The sequence below is a fragment of the Otolemur garnettii genome, unplaced genomic scaffold, assembly GCF_000181295.1.
Source record: "Otolemur garnettii isolate 467f Iridium unplaced genomic scaffold, OtoGar3 scaffold00007, whole genome shotgun sequence".
Classification (NCBI taxonomy): domain Eukaryota; kingdom Metazoa; phylum Chordata; class Mammalia; order Primates; family Galagidae; genus Otolemur; species Otolemur garnettii.
Window position 1 is genome coordinate 20,608,533 of NW_003852402.1, and position 16,758 is coordinate 20,625,290.

General features: G+C 36.7%; 1 protein-coding gene across 3 annotated transcripts in view; it reads left to right on the forward strand.

Moving 5' to 3' along the window:
* The window catches only part of UHRF1BP1L (UHRF1 binding protein 1 like), a 93,135-nt gene extending 78,679 nt beyond the window's left edge, over window positions 1-14,456 (forward strand). The window contains exons 18-21 of one of the 3 annotated variants that reach the window (XM_012801280.2): window positions 1,424-1,677; window positions 2,565-2,673; window positions 6,628-6,836; window positions 8,247-9,206. In XM_012801280.2, coding sequence (XP_012656734.1) covers window positions 1,424-1,677; window positions 2,565-2,673; window positions 6,628-6,836; window positions 8,247-8,366 — 692 coding nt within the window. In that variant the 3' untranslated portion in view covers window positions 8,367-9,206. Of the gene's footprint in view, window positions 1-1,423; window positions 1,678-2,564; window positions 2,674-6,627; window positions 6,837-8,246; window positions 9,207-14,307 lie in introns of those variants that run through there. The other 2 variants (XM_023509417.1, XM_023509418.1) reach the window with 2 other exon arrangements.
* Window positions 14,457-16,758: the final 2,302 nt, after the last annotated feature.

Below are 16,758 nucleotides of genomic sequence, written 5' to 3' on the forward strand. Positions count from 1 at the left end.
GCTATAGGCGCCGAGCCACTAGTTCCTCTTTCAAGCAGTCTTCTTGCCTCAGTCTCCCAAATAGCTGAAACTATAGATACCTGCCACTATGCCTGGCTGGTTTCCCTATTTTTAATAGAGACAAGGTTTCGGTCTTGCTCAGGCTGATCTCGAACTCCCAAGCCCAAGCAGTCTACCCGCTTTGGGCTCCCAGAGTGCTAGGGTTACAGGCAGGAGCCACCATGCCCAGCCTGGCATAGGAATTTAAATAATGTATTTTGGGTTATTAACATATACCATTGCCTTTTTTCTTTTGTTTTTTTCCTTGTTTACTTCTTTTATCAGATTATACCACGTGCATATTACCTCTTACTCATCTTGGTAGCATGAAAAAGGAATATAGTTACCACAAGGATCAGTTCACAAGTAATTTACCTCAGAGTTCTACTACTTTCACTTTTCAAATTATATGTTCTATGGAAGCTTTATTGAAATTTTGAAATTTGTTTTTAAAACTTGTATATTTATATCTCTGTAAGCCATCTGTAATTATTTTTTGGAACAAGGCCAATGCATAGATACGTGGTATAATAAATAGTGTGTGTGTACATAGGTACATATTTTTTTTACTATAATTTCAGTTTTAGGTTTGTCTTCTAACAGAAACATTTTAGTGATGTATTTTACTTTTCCATTATTTGAGGACTCAGATTTATTGAGGAACATATAAAACCTTAGGCCCTCAGTTTTTTGTTGCTTTGTTTATTTATTTTTGAGACAAAATATTACTCCATTGCCCTAGGTTAGAGGGCCATGGGGTCAGCCAAGCTCACAGCAACCTCTCCTGGGTTTAAGGAATCCTCCTACATCAGCTTCCTCAAGTAGCTGGGTCTACAGGCACCTTGTCATAACACCCAGCTAATTTTCTCTATTTTCAGTAGAGATGGGATCTTGCTTTTGCTCAGGCTGGTCTTGAAATCCTAAGCTTAAGCTATCCTCCCACCTCGGCCTCCCCCAGTGCTATGATTATAGAGCCACCACGCCAGGCCTGGTGCTGCTTAAGAAATAGTTTAAGGATCACTTTAATACCCTGACAGTCATCATTTAAACATACAGATAGATCATTTACTTTAGAGTGTATTTTAGTGTACCTAAGTGTTATATCAGAGTTATGACATGTTTTTTTCTATTACCAAAAAATAGAAAATATAGGGAAGTCAGCATTATTGTCATAGAAATTTACCTAAAAAATTTGAAATTGGAGTGTGTAAATTTATACTGTGTATGTACTATAGGATATTACTTAAACTAGGAGTTAATTCTTAAAACTATTTTGTCTATCCCTGTTTTAAGGTACAAAATAACAGTATCCTCTTAATGACAAATGATAGTGATATTTTTGAATAGCATTACAAAGTTATTTTCCTATTTTTATTTTCCCTAGGTTCAGATCAGAAAGTGGCGATTCATTACAAATCTTCTCCTGAGATTTCTTTGAGATTTGTAAGTGGGCCTGGTGCTGTAATACACTCATTGCTTGCAGAAAAAAATGGATTCCTGCAATGCCATGTTGAAAACTTCAGCACTGAGTTTCTTATATCTTCTCTTATGAATATTCAACATTTTTTGGAAGATGAAACTGTTGCAACAGTAATGCCAATGAAGATACAAGTTTCTAACATGAAAATTAATTTAAAAGTATGTTAATAGATACTTTTATATCTTCATATTATAAATGTACACTATGCTTATCTGGACTTGCATTCATGTCTAAGAAAATGCCTTCTTTACAATATATACTCTCTATATAATATATGTAGGCATTTATTAAAATGAATTTGTTGGTCTTTGGGTTGAATGATTTAGAGATCCTTGTTAGAAGTTATAAAATGTGGCCAGGAGCAGTGGCTTCCACTGGAAATCCCAGCAGTTTCGGGAGGCCAAGGTGGAATGACCTCTTGAGGCCAAGAGTTTGAGACCAGCCTAGGAAACGCAGTAAGCCCCTATCTCTACAAAAAGTTTCTTTAAAAGATAAAACTGAGTGTGATGTCACCTGTCCATAGTCCTAGCTACTTGGGAGGCTTATGTGGGAGCTCAGGATTTCAAGGGTATGGTGAGCTCAGCAATTTGAGGATATAGTGAGCTATGATCATGCCACTACACTCCAGCCTGGGTGACAGAATGACACTCTGTCTCAAAAAGAAAAATGATTATAAAATGTCAAAACATAACAAGTAGTTTTCTTACTATATCAACTAAAGCAGGGGTCCTCAAACTACAGCCCACGGGCCACATGCGGCCCGCCAAGGACATTTATCTGGCCCGCCGGGTGTTTTTGCTGCCGCTGCCAGTCCCGCTTCGCAGCCGACTCATCCCGGGGCCCATAGTCCAGCCCTCCAACGGTCGGAGGGGCAGTGAACTGACCCCTTGTTTAAAAAGTTTGAGGACCCCTGAACTAAAGCATGTAAAGATATATTTTAACTCATTAAAAATATGATTGAAATAGTCATTAAAAATGATCATTTACTTTACAATTATCATTTACTTTGATAACATTTTGCCAATATTATTTCCCTTTTCTGTAGGATGACAGTCCTCGGAGTAGTGCAGTATCTCATGAACCCACTCCTGTAACTATACATATTGATCATCTTGTGGTAGAGAGAATTGATGATGGCTCTTTTCATATCAGAGGTATATATGAAAAACATTTTAAATGTTTACATATTGATTACTTTTTCCATTCCTTTATTTTATATATATGTATACAAGCAATAGTAGATGATTGAGGTACACTCTCAGTACATGGTAATAAAGTATCATCTATGTATGAATCTCTACCCTAGAAGTAAGTGATCTATAGTTGGCACAGTACCTGTTTTAACAACTGTGCTTTCAGTGACAGAGAGGCTTTCATGGTCCTACATGTCTCTTGATTTACTTTTGGCTCCTTAGTGATTGCTTTCATGGCTTTATTTCTCACTATTCTTTTATGTACACACAACCAACCTTGTATAATCAAAATGTCAGCTTCATTACTGAGAGAAGCTCAAGTGGAAAGGATAGTGTAGGTGTGTGATAAGATAGGATTGGTGCACTGCTCTACCAAATGCTTTAGCTCCCCAAACTGTAGGTCTGTCTGATAGATAAAGGAAAACAAAGAGCGTGTGGTTTGCAGGCAAGATACTGTCTTTAGTTATAAGTGAGAAGGGACTGACCTAATTAATGAGGTAAGTGGTATCTTCTTACCTGGTTAGGAGTGAGAAAGGGACTACGAGAGTCCATGAGAAGTACTCTAAGCAAGTTCCTTCTCAAAAACAGGAGGAATCTTCCCCCAAAGGTACTGAAATTAGAACAAATTCCTGAGACAATGGCATGAGTAACAAAGGCCCTTTTTTAGATTCTCTCCCCTTCTCCTGCACAGCAGGTTTACGTATAGGCGAAGACACTGAGGGTAGATTGTGCATCTGCTAAGCCCCAGGAAGGGATTGGTTCCCTACCCAGGTGTCAGACTTGGTGTATCTCACTCAGTAGCCCAACTCCTCCTTTTCTGCAATCACTAGAGATTGATTATGGTAAATAGAGACAGCATCCATAGTAAAAAAAGAATGATATTAACATATATCCAAGAATTCGCAAACATTTGAAGAAAGCAGTACCAGTCAGCTTTTATAATTGGAAGCAAGAAACATCCTCCACCTAAGTAGAAAAGGAGTTGCTAAAAGCTTATTGGAATGGAATAGAATTGAGAATCCAGAATGGTTAGTTGATCTTGACAAGGCTGCCAAGACAAGTCTATGGGGGGAAAGAATAGCAGTTTCCATCAATGGTGATGGAATTGCTACACATGAATGAAACCACACCCCTTCTTTAGACAGGAGCACCTCAGACGCATTGCGGTTGGTTCCAGACCGCCACAATAAAGTGGATATCATAATGAAGTTAGTCACATGCATTTTTTCGTTTTCCAGTGCATATGAAGGTTATGTTTATACTGTATTGTAGTTTAAGTATGCAGTGGCATTATGTCTAAAAAGCAATGTTCTTACCTAAATGAAAAAATTAGTTATTACTAAAAAATGCTCATGCTCATCTGAGCCTTTAGTGAGTCATGTTTTTCTGGTAGAAGAGTCTTGCATCAGTGTTTGGCTGCTGACTGATCAGGGTGGTGGTTGCTGCAGGTCGAGGCGGCTCTGCCAGTTCCTTAAGCTAAGACACCAGTGTTCAGTGTATCTGTTTTTTTCTTTTGTTGCTTCTGTTTTGGATGACCTGAGAACCTGTTGTCATATCTGAGGTCACAAAGATTTTCCTTAATGTTTTAAGAGTTGTTTAGATTCAGTTTTTAAATAATTTAGTTTTTTAATTCAAATGGATGCATTAGCGTTAGCTTTTGTGTTCTGGGTGTGGATAAAGACGTAGACATGGGTTTGTTTATGGATTCTAGTTTTATTGATCACCAATAAAACACTGGCTTGATCACCAACTTGCTTTGGAGTAAGTTTTGAAATTGGCACATGTGAGTCCTCCAACTTTGTAGAACTTTTTAAAGATTGTTTTGACTTTTCTGGGTCCCTTGCATTTCCGTGTGAATTTTGGAATCAGCTTGATAATTTCTATAAAAAACCAGCTTAGATTCTGAGAGGAATTACACTAAAGCTGTATGTCAGTTTGATCATCGGTATTTCCATCTTAATGTCTTCTAATCCATGAACGTGTGAATTTTGTCATCTATTTAGATCTTTCAGCTATGTTTTGTAGTTTTTAGAGAGCAAGTTTCATACTTCTTTTGTTAATTTTATTCTTAAGTGTTTTTTTGATATTTTAAATGGAATTATTTTCTTAATATCATTTTTTACTTCTTCATTAGAAATTTATAGAAATACAATTAACTTTTGTATATTGATTTTGTATCCTGCAGCCTTGCTGAATTCATCCTGTTACATTTAATAATTGATTCCTTAGTTATTTTTATATACAAGATAATCATCTGTGAGTAGAGATTGCCTTTTTTTTTTTTTTTTTTTGCAATCTGGATACTTTTGTTTTCTTTTTCTTGTTTTTTTTTTTTTTTTGTGTGTGTGTGTATGTGTGTGTGTTTCTTTTTGAGACAGAGTCTCACTTTGTTGTCCTGGGTAGAGTGCTGTGGCATCATAGCTCATGGCGACCTCAAAATCTTGGTCTCAGGAGATTCTCTTGCTTCAGCCTCCCAAGTAGCTGTAGGCATCCACCACAATCCCCGGCTGTTTTTAGAGACAGTGTCTCACTCTTGCTCAGGCTGGTCTCAAACTCCTGAACTCAGGCAATCCACCCACCTCTACCTCTCAGAGTCCTAGGGTTACGGTTGAGCCACCATGCCTGGCCCTGGACACTTTTGATAAGTTTTTTTTCTTGCCCAGATGCCATGGATAGAACCTCTAGGACAATGTTGAATAGAAGCATGGCAGCAGGCAGTCTTATCTAGTTTCTGATTTTAGTAGAGGTGAAAAGCACGTAGTCTTTCACCATTAAGTATGATGATGTTCGCCGTAAGGTGTTTGTAAATCAGGCCTTTTATCAGATTGAGCAAATTCCCTTCTATTCCTAATTTCTTGTTGTGTTTTTTTATCATAAAAACATATTGGATTTTGTCAAGTGCTTTTTCTTTTTTGATATATTTTAAATTTTTTTGGGGGGGGGCAGAGTCTCACTTTGTCATCCTGGGTAGAGTGTTGTGGCATCTTAGCTCACAGCAACCTCAAAATCTTGGGCTCAAGAGATTCTCTTGCCTCGGCCTCTGCAGTAGCTGGGACAATGGGGTCTTGGCTCTTGCTCAGGCTGGTCTCAAACTCCTAAGCTTAGGCAACCCACTCACCGCAGCCTTCCAGATTGCGAGGATTACAGGCATGAGCCACCATGTCCAGCCCTAAGTGCTTTGTCTTATCTATTGAGATGATCGCTTTTGTGGCTGTTGTTTTTTGTTCTGTTGATATGACATGTTACAGTAGTTGATTTGGGGGTATTAATCAACTTTGCATTCCTAAGACAAATCCCACTTGGCCATGGTGTATGATTATTTTTATATGTTGGAGGATTCAGTTTGCTAATTATTTTCTTGAGGATTTTTATGTCCACTCATGAACATTTTGGTCTTAGTTTTCTTGTGTTTTTTTTTAACATGAGACAAGTTCTTGCTGTCACTGTAACCTCAAATACCTAGACTCAAGGTATTCTCCTGCCTCAGCCTTCCAAAGTGCTAGGATTTATAGGTATGAGCCACCACACCTGGCTCTTTTTGGGTAGTTGGTGTCTTCCTAAGAATTTACCTGTTTCATATAAGTTATCAAATTATTGGCATGTAGTTATTCATAGTATTCATTATAATCATTTTTATTTCTGTAAAGTTGGTAGTAATGTTCCTTCAATTATGATTGTTATAATTTGTTTTTTGCCTTGCCAGTCTTAACTAAAGGTTTATCAATTTTGTTGATCTTTTCAGAGAATGAGCTTTTGGTCTCATTGATTTTTGTATATTTTTTCTATCCTGTAATACTGTCATATATACTGTCATATGTTTATAAATATATCTCTATTGAGTTATTCCTGATAGAACTTTTAAAGACTTATCAAATACTTGGACATGTTATCTGAGCATTTTATTTGTTTGATCAGATTCTCACATGCTTAACACTAGAGATGATTTGAAGGAAAATGTTGAAAGTGATTCTGATTCAATGCTGCTGACCAGCGGAAAGTATGATCTGAAGAACCAGTGTAGTGTCACTAACACCACTCGGGCCACGCAGACAAGTCCAGAAGTTCTTCGGCCTTCTCAGTCACTTAACTTTCCTGAGTGCTCATTTGACTTTACTAGGGAACAGGTATTGGAAAACCTAATTCAGATTCAGTTTCTACATTTAAAGTAGTGAAGTATTAAGATACTAATAGTTAACATGTGCTGTCATTTCTGAACCTTCCTGTTAACAGTTGCTAACATTTGAGTTCCTTCTGATTTTTTGCCATTATAAAATAAGCAAAATATTCAACAAGGTTTTAATTCTCTTAGTTAACCACAAAGTGAGTTAATTCATTTGTTCAACAAAGATGTATTGAGTTAGGTGTGCAAATGGAGCAGTATACCATTCCTGTCTGTGAAGATCTCAGTGTAGTGGGAAAATGCAGTCAGTGTTCACGTGTCATACTCTGAGGTGGGGCCAGTACAGGGAAGTATCTCATTTGGTCTATAAGGCAGAATTCTTAAAGTTGGGACTAAGAACTCATTGTATCTTTATAAATGCCTACAGCCCTTAGTTTTATTGTATCCTCATACTAGGGGGTTAGGGAAAGGCTTTAAGAGAATGAAATACTTGACTTCAGTCTTGCTGTGTATATGAGACATGGTTGTGCTCTGTTGCCTAGGCCAGAGTGCAGTGGTGTCACCATAGGTCTCTGCAACTTCCAACTTCTGGGCTCATGCAATTCTCTTGCCTCAGCCTCCTGAGTAGCAGGGACTGCAGGTGTGTGCCTCCAGGCTAAGTTTTCTATTTTTTGGTAGAGATAAGGTCTTGCTATGCTGCTCAAACCAATCTTAAACTCCTGGCCTCAAGTGATACTACTGCCTTAGCCTCCCTAAGTTCTAGGATTACAGATGTGAGCCACTAGATCAGTTCTAAGTCTTAAAGAGGGTCAGAGAGACATATTTGCCATCTAGATGAAAATGTCTAACGGGATATTCAGAATATGAGCCCGGACCTCAGGAGAAAAGTTTGTGCTGATCAGGCTATCTATGGTAGTTAGAGCTGTGGAAGTAGATGAGATCATCAAGAGGATGACTGAGATGACGCGAGAAGACCAACTATGGAATCTAACAATATCAAAATTTAAGGGCTCTTAAAAAATAGAAGAAAAGTTGAAAAGGGTATAGGGTGAGAGAGAAACATGAAATGGCTTTGGCGTAAAAACCCAAAGGAGAAAGGGTTAGGAAATAGAGGTAGATCACCAATGTCTATAGGCACACAGAGTTCAGGGAAATTAATAGGAAACAAAATCACTATTGTATCTGGAAATCAGGAGTTAGTATTTTGAATTACTGGGTCAATATATAGGACTATTTGTTAGTGCTTGGAATACGTGTTTCCAAATAGCTTCTTGAAGCAATTTTCAACTTAAGTGGACCCTCACCAGCATTTGTATTTTTACTATTCCAAGTATCACACCTTTGTGTACTACATACAGTCTGTATTTTCTGAAAATGATATGAATTCTGTTATTTTCCCAATTTATCATTTTAGCTCATGGAAGAGAATGAATCTCTTAAACAGGAACTGGCTAAAGCTAAAATGGCTCTTGCAGAGGCTCACTTGGAAAAAGATGCTCTTCTCCATAACATAAAGAAGATGACAGCTGAATAACAGGAATGGCAGTCAAGACCCAAATTACAGCTCCTCAGTAGGAAGGTTATTTTTATAATGTGGATGTTGCCAATTAGTGGAAACTTTCGTTTTCATAAAAAGACAGTAAAATGAAATGCAGTGTGAACAGTGGTGACTGTTCCAAAGTCCATTTAGAAAGTATGAGGTACTAAAAAACTAAAGAAAAGAAAGTATAAGGTACTAGCATTACAATCTTTTGGTTGTGTTGGGGTTGGGGTTAACCCTTTTATAAGCTTGTGTGACCTAGGGAAGTCAATACATTCTGTAAAATAGTACATGCCTAATGAAAAGATGTCATTTCCCAATTTTGATATCTCGTGACAGGCATTTTTTAAAAAGAGAAGTGAAAACCTGTTGTTCACACAGATTGCTGAATTTATTTCTTACTGTTTGTTAATAATTTACTATTTACAAAAATTCAAATGCTTTTAAGGCTTATGTTAAATAAAAGAGGCTTACATTGTAAATGTTATTAAAATTATGTACTTAAATCTATAATTATTTAATTGTAAAAAGTTCAAACAAATTAATAAATTATATAATTGATGGGTTTGAAACACTCTGGAAAATCTTCACCCTATTGAACGCATAATATGTCTTGTAAATGTGGGAAAAAATCATTTAAGTGATGAGTAAACTATCATATATAAATAGAAGCTATAATTTTCAACAAAAAGATGGTACAAATGTAAAATGAAAGCACAAACTGTACAAAGGCAAAATGTTAGAGTACATGGCTGAGTAATTCAAAAAGCGTTACTTGTACATTCCTTTAAACATTTATTGTGAGAAGTAAAAAAGTCATTCTTGCTAAATTTGGTGGCATTTGTAACTATAAATACTTTAATTAATACTATTTATATTCTTTATCTTCATCTTTAAAAAGTGAAATGTATTCAGAGAATTTTTTTCATGCACATAAATCAATTTCATACCATTCTTATAGTATTACTAGGTGAGTGCACAAACTGAATTTATAAAGCTAGTTATGATTAAAGCTCTATATGATACATACATACATACACGCACACACAGTGTTCTATAATAAAAGTTACTGGGAAATTTTGAATTCTGTTTTCTAGGGATTAAGGTTGAAATCAACATGAGAGAATATTAATCACGCATTATGAAATAAAAGTACATCAGTGTTTAAGAAACAGAAATTTAAAATATATTTCTGATAGAATTAAACCTCGTGGTGTCTATTTTAAAATTGACATTTTTTAATATAAATATATCCAAGATGGAACATGAAACAGCTGGATTACTCTTTCTTGATACTTGAAAATTTTAAACCATGTTGCAACACTTTATGGTGCTTTGCTTATTTGGTGTGACTTAAATAACTGTCCTTATATTGAAGTGCTCTGGGGGGAAATACATATTTCATTTACATTAAGTACTGGACTGATTCAGGCTTTATTGAAAACAGTATCTAGTGGTCAGGTATGATGGTGGCTCAGGCCTATAATCCTAGCACTCTGGGAGGCTAAGGTGGGAGGATTGCTTGAGCTCAGGAGTTTGAGACCAGCCTGAACAAGAGTGAGACCCTGTTTCTACAAAAATAAAAAATAAAAAAATTAACCAGGTGTGATGGCATGTGCCCGTAGTCCCAAATACTCAAGAGGCTAAGCAGCAGAATTGCTTGAGCCCAGGATTTTAAGTTTGCAGTGAGCTATGCCGATGGCCCCTGTACTCTAACTCCAGCAACAGAACAAGACTATATCTCACAAAAAAACAAAAGAATGGGGCCAGGCTCCGTGGCTCATGCCTATAATCTCAGCACTCAGGAGGCCAAGGCGAGTGGATTGCCTAAGCTCACAGGTTCGAGACCAGAGCCAGACCCCGTCTCTAAAAATAGCCAGGCCTTGTGGCAGAGGCCTATAGTCCCAGCTACTTGGGAGGCTGAGGCAAGGGAATCGATTGAGCCCAAGAGTTCAAGGTTGCTGGGAGCTGTGATGCCACAGCACTCTCCCGAGGGTGACAGCTTGACACTCTGTCTCAAAAAAAGGAAAAGAATAAATAGTACTAGCCTCATCCTCCCATCTATGCATTCTATACATCTATTACTTAAAAACACAGGCACTGTTTTGGGTACTGAGGATACAGCCATGAAATTGTTGACATTTATCTCAGAGTATTTGAAAAACCATATTAAATCACGTAAAACTATATAATAACATTAGATGAAATGCAAAGGTCTAATTAAAGATTTTAGATGTACAGCCCTTAGAAGAGAACATTTGACTTGTAGAGAGATATTCAGCAAGAACAGTCTCTGTTTTATGCAAAAGGATTGATGGGACCATAACTTCTTCAGAGCTAACAGTGTTTCTCTGGATTGACCTATAGAAATTTAATTTTTTTCTGTGATCTATTATAATCATGCAGTGTTAAAGAAGCTGAGTGTTTCTTATTTTTTTTTAAATTTATCTGGCCTTTCAAAGAAAATCATATAAGCAGTAGAGCTGATAATAGTCTGAGTACTCTATATGTTTAGTTCAATTTTTATTTATACAAAATACTATTTTTATACAAGCTTAAAATTCATAAAATATTTTCAGAAATATTCGTTTAACACCCATAACAAATTTTGAGAGATAGATATTACACGTTAGAGATTTTGAATTAAAAAGAAAAAAATACCCGAAGGCTTAAGAAGGACAAATGACTTGACTGAAATCACAATTATTAACCTGGTCTTTTGACTTGAAGCCTAGTTATATGCTTTTATTTTAGCTTAGTCGTTAATTTGCAGATTCTCCCAGGGTTATGGTGAGTGGAGGAATGACTTTTACCTATTTTTCTTTTAAAAATAACTATAATACTTTAGTGTGTGTGATGTATTACTGTGTATTACTTAAAGGATAGTGGGACAATTTTTAAGTTAAGCTCAAATTATTTAGCAGTGTGAGAAATACAGGAATAAACTGATAATAAATGTACCAACTTTTTTTTTTTCTTTTTTTTTATTGAACGGTAACTATGTACATTAATGCACTTCTGGGGTACAGTGTGGGGTTTTCACATGCAATCTGAAATACTTCCATCAACTGGTCAACACAGCCTTCATGTCATTTTCTCAGTTATTGCTTTAAAACATTCACATTCTACTCTTAGAAAGATTCACCTGTACCCCTATAAGGTAAACCTCACCAACTTTTTTTAATGGCTGTAAATTAGAAATGAATTCATCAAGTCCTGAATTTAAAAAAAATCTCTAAGAGAGAGCTACTAATTTTCAGGACATAGAAATAGTAATTATGCTTTGCTTTTTATTTTTTTAAAAATTTTGGAGGGTTGCTCTGGGTTTTGTTCATTTTTATTTGACAAGTAAAAATTTTACATATTTAGGGTGTGCAACATGATGTCCTGATATGTGTGTCCACTTTGCGGTGCCTAAATCTAGCTACTTAACGTGCTTTACCTCACATTTATTTTTGTGGTGAGAGCACTTAAAATCTACTTTCGTAGTAATTTTCAAGTATACAATATATATTATTAAATGTAGTCACCATGATGTACAATATAGCTCTCTTGAGCTTATTTCTACTAACTGAAATTTTTGTCATTTGACAAACATCTTCCCATTTCCTTGACCTCCCCCACCAACCTGTGGTAACCACCATTTTACTCTGTTCCTGTGAGGTAGATGCTCTTTTCTTTCACACTCCCTATGAGCTCATGCAGCATTTAGCTTTCTGTGCCTGCCTAATTTCACTCAACACAGTGTCCTCTAGTCTCATCAAGGTTGTCACAAGGGTTAAGTTTTTCTTTCTTTGTTTTTTTGAGATAGGGTCTGGCCCTGTAACCCAGGCCAGAGTGAAGATGGGTCACTACAACCTTTAACCCCAGTGCTCAATCAATCCTCCTGCCTCAGCCTGAGAAGCTGGGATTGTAGGCGCATGCTACCACACCCGGCTAGCTTTTTATTAAGGCTCAATAATAATATCTCATTTTGTAAATATCTCATATTTATTTTATCCATTCATCTGTTGATGAATGCTTGGGTGGATCCTGTATCTTGTCTATTGTGAATAATGCTGCAGTGAACATGAGTATCTGTTTAGCATCCTGATTTCATAATCCTTTGGATACCTACTCAGTAGTGGGACTGGTGGATTATACAATAGTTCTATTTTTAACTTTTTAGGAACCTTCGTACTGTTTTCCATAATGCCTGTACTAATTTACATTTCCACCAATAGTGTTTAAGGATTTCTTTTTCTTTATGTCTTTGCCAATACTTGTGATCTGTCAGGTTTTTGACCATGGCCATTCTAACAATTTGGATTTACCCAATGATAAATGAGATTGAGCACCTTTCCACAGACCTGGTGGCTATCCACATGTCTGTTTTTAAGACGTGTCTATTTGGGTCCTTTACCCATTTTTGAAAATTGTATTATTTGTTTTCTTGCTATTGAGTTTTGGGTTCCTTATATATTTTGCATATTAACTCCTTAAAAAATACATGGTTTGCAGATATATTCTCCCATTCTGTGGTGTGTCTCCTCACTCAGTTGATTGTTTCCTTTGCTGTACAGAAACTTTGTGGTTTGATATGATACCACCATGTGTCTGTTTTTCCCTTGTTTCCTGTACTTTAGGGGTCATATTCAAAATATCTTTGCCAAGATCACTGTCATGGAGCTTTTCCCCTAAGTTTTCTTCTGGTATTTTTACAGTTTCAGTTCTTGCATTTAGGTCTTTAATCCATTTTGAGTTGATTTTTATATTGGTGTCAGCTGAGGGTCTTATTTCATACTTCTGCTTATGGATATTCAGTTTTCCCCTTTACTGATGAGACACTCCTTTTCCCATTGTGTGATCTTGGCATCTTTGTCAAGTTGCCATCAGTTGATTGTAAATAGTGGATTTATTTCTGAACTTTCTATTCTATTCCATTGGTGTGTCAGTTTTTATGCTGTTACCTTGCTGTTTTGATTATAGCTTTGTAGTAGATTTTAGATACTTTGCTTTTTAATTTCCTTCATGTCAAAAACTCTTTGTATCTTACATTTTTTTCTTTTCTCATTTTGTCCTAGAATTTCAAAACAGCACCATATGACACGGTTGTGATGAAGCATTTTTAGGTTAAGTCACATAAGCATGGCTGTGTATCATCACAGGCAAATGTATGTGGGGAAAAATTAATCAGAAACTCCTTTTGGGGTTTTTATTGTTGTCGTCCCATGTGTGTCAGTATCGGAGTTAAGGACTTTCTTTTTAACAAGTTTCTGTTAACTTGTGTGTAACCTAGAACTGGTAACCTAGAACTCATCTTACGACACCTTCCTCTATCAATTCATCACCAGGTCTTATCATTTTGCTTTGTAAACATCTGTCAAATTCGTCTGCTTTCCTTCACTTCTAACCATTCCCTACATAAACTACAGTCAGAACCTTAGCCTGCCTTACTGTCACTACCTTAACTGGTTTTCTCTCAGCTGCTCCATCTCTCCTCAGATTCACTCTGTACTGTGGGCAGAATTCTCTTTTTTTGTTCAATGTGCAATTTTAATCAAGGCAACCCACCTACTCCTACTCTCACCTCTAGCTTTTCATTTCCATAGGGTGGAAATGAAATATTTTATGTGACCTACCAGATCACATATATTAGGACCACTATCTAATTTATAGGGTAGTTAGAGCATTAAATGAGTTAATATCTAAAAGGATTGAAACGGTGTCTGGCACATCACCTGAAAACACTCAGTAGAGGTAACCTGTTATTACTATTCCCACTTGAGCTCGTTGTATACCGTGTTTTACTTTGCACTCTACCTTTCTTGTTCTTTAGTACCTGGCGTGAGAATTATAGTGCTCCCTGCACCAGAGGACCTTTGTTGATGCTGTTCCTTTGTCTTGAACTACCTGTCCCTCCCTCTTGCCCAGGTAATTCTTATTTGTCTTTCAGGTGTCAGCTCATTCATCACTTCCTTGGGAAGCATTCTCAATTCCTGTCACAGAGTGAGAGCTGCTGGTATATTTCTCATGTGACCACATACCTCTGCTTAGCATCTCACACCTTTATAATCTTACATGTATTCATTTGATTGATGCCAGACCCACTGGATGGTAAACTCCATAAGGACAGACATTGTGTCTTTGTCATTGTCATTATTCAACTTCGTGTTCCTCCTTCCTCATACAGTGCCTGGCACATAGTTTGGTGCTCAATAAATTTATTGAAAGAATAAAATGAATGTCTGAGATAATCAAGGATGTCTTACAGATACTGAATCCTTTCCCTCAGTTAGATTGAAGGGGGATGAAACAAAGGAAGAAAAGGAGTTGGTGGCAGTTACAAAAAGAAGGCAGAGTTCTTGAGTGTGAGGGGGGAATGGAGGCGGGGTGGGGGGGATGCCGTGCTGTGTGTTCAGAATTTCGAATATCTGAATTTCTTGTTGATTTATTATGAAGTAGAAAATTAGCATGTTACTTTGGTAATGAACCCACAAAGGTGCTTCCTAAAGATTGATTGTGGAGGGCTACCTCAGATCCAGCTCCCTGACTGATGGGGGCAGGGGTGTTCTTAGAGGTGGAATGAACAAGGCATGAAATGAGTGAGCATTAGTTCATGTGTGGGGCGGCATGCGCAGCGTGCAAGCACAGTGAGAAATCACCCCGGCACCTACATCCATGATCCAAAAAGGTGGGGATTTCAGTGGTAGAACCAGTCGCTAGGGGCTAACAGTGGTGATGGTTTCTCCTGTGCTTGGGGGTTGTAGGGAGTAGCTTGCTCAGGGGTCCTAGGTTGAGATTTCAGGGAATGTATTTGGTTACTGTAAGGATGGTCTACTTTTCTGAAAAACGACTGAAAAGGGAGGGAGGGAGTGAAACCTTCTGGTCCCCGAATTATAGAGCTCTGGTCAGCACATCTTACTGGCCCGGTGACTTAAAACATGAGGGAACTAGAAACAGGCCTTTTGCTCAGGGTGCTGGTTACGACTCCCTCCCCTTCATTTAGTTGTCAGTCTCGGAGGACTAGGCTGTCAGTTGACTTGCTTCTTGCTGAATCAGAGCATCATTGGGGTGGGAGGAACTTGGGAATAAAAGAGTTTGACCTAGTAAAACACATTATTTTTAGGGTTTTTTGGTATCTTGGAGAATTCGTATTTTTAAAAATTTATTTCGTGGCTTTTATAAATTATTTTTTGTAATATATTTTTGAGTGGGAAAAGGGGACATTATGGTTATGATTTTTATATTGACTTATATTTTATGGCAGTAACACATATAACCTATATTTATAATATAGGCAATCATAAAAGTAAGAATTATAATTTCTATGTCAATTAATATAATAAAATATAGCTGTAATGTATAGGCAAAGAATGTAAGCATTCTTCATGGTACTGCTAGAGTGTCAGAATGTCATCCATCTTTGATTGTATCCTGTGGTGGTGTGGCTTTTGAGATCTGTCCTCTCAGCTAAACCAGATGGAAATAAGTCAGAAAGAGCAATGGCTGAAATGATTTCTCTCTGGGAAATTGACACTCAGAATGAATTTCATTGGTGCCTAATTCCTTGAAGTGCAAGCAGTCTTACTTGGCTTGTTCCTAGAGGTGCTATCGAAAGTGTAATAAAATTTGAACTATATTTCGATTCTTTTTAGAGTATATAAAATACTGAAAGTTATATATGAACAGTATATAGAAATGTGAAAGCAGTAATGTTTTAAAAATGATAATTTCATAAAGTTATAATACTTGGTAAATTTTTATTTTTCGGTTCCTGACTTCGTGTTTGTTGAGGTTCTAACCTTAAGGTAACATGAAACAAAAATTTAAAGATCATTGTTTTTATAAATCAGTAAGTATGATGTCATGAGCTTTATAAAGTGGAGGGAGATTCATGTCAGTGTTAAAATACTGAAATTCAGCATATATGTTGCCAATGCTGTTGTGTAGTCTTAGCGTGTTCGAAAATTTGAAACTTTTAAAAGAGAAGCGTATTAAGAAATGTGAAAACGTCTTCTTTTCTGCATTGTACATAATATTATAAATCATGTGCAATAAATTTTTGGCCCTGGGAAAACTATATCACTCAATTTCAATATGCTTTATGTCATCAATTAAAAGCCAATTTGTTCTTTACAAATGACAGCGAACTCTTTGAATGGTAAGTGAAATTCCTTGAATGCTTTACTTCAGCACTTTCACTATGTTTAGAAGTATGTGAGCATTACGGAGGTTAGGAGAGTGCAGTGAGGTAATAAACCTTTCTATTCAGTAGAGCCATTTTGATAAGAAAAAACATACTAACAGATGTCAATGAGAATAAACGAGAGTTTAAGAAAATAAACACATGAATAAAGATTTAAATAAGGAAAAGGTCAGAAGTACCTCTGAAGAATATGGGTGA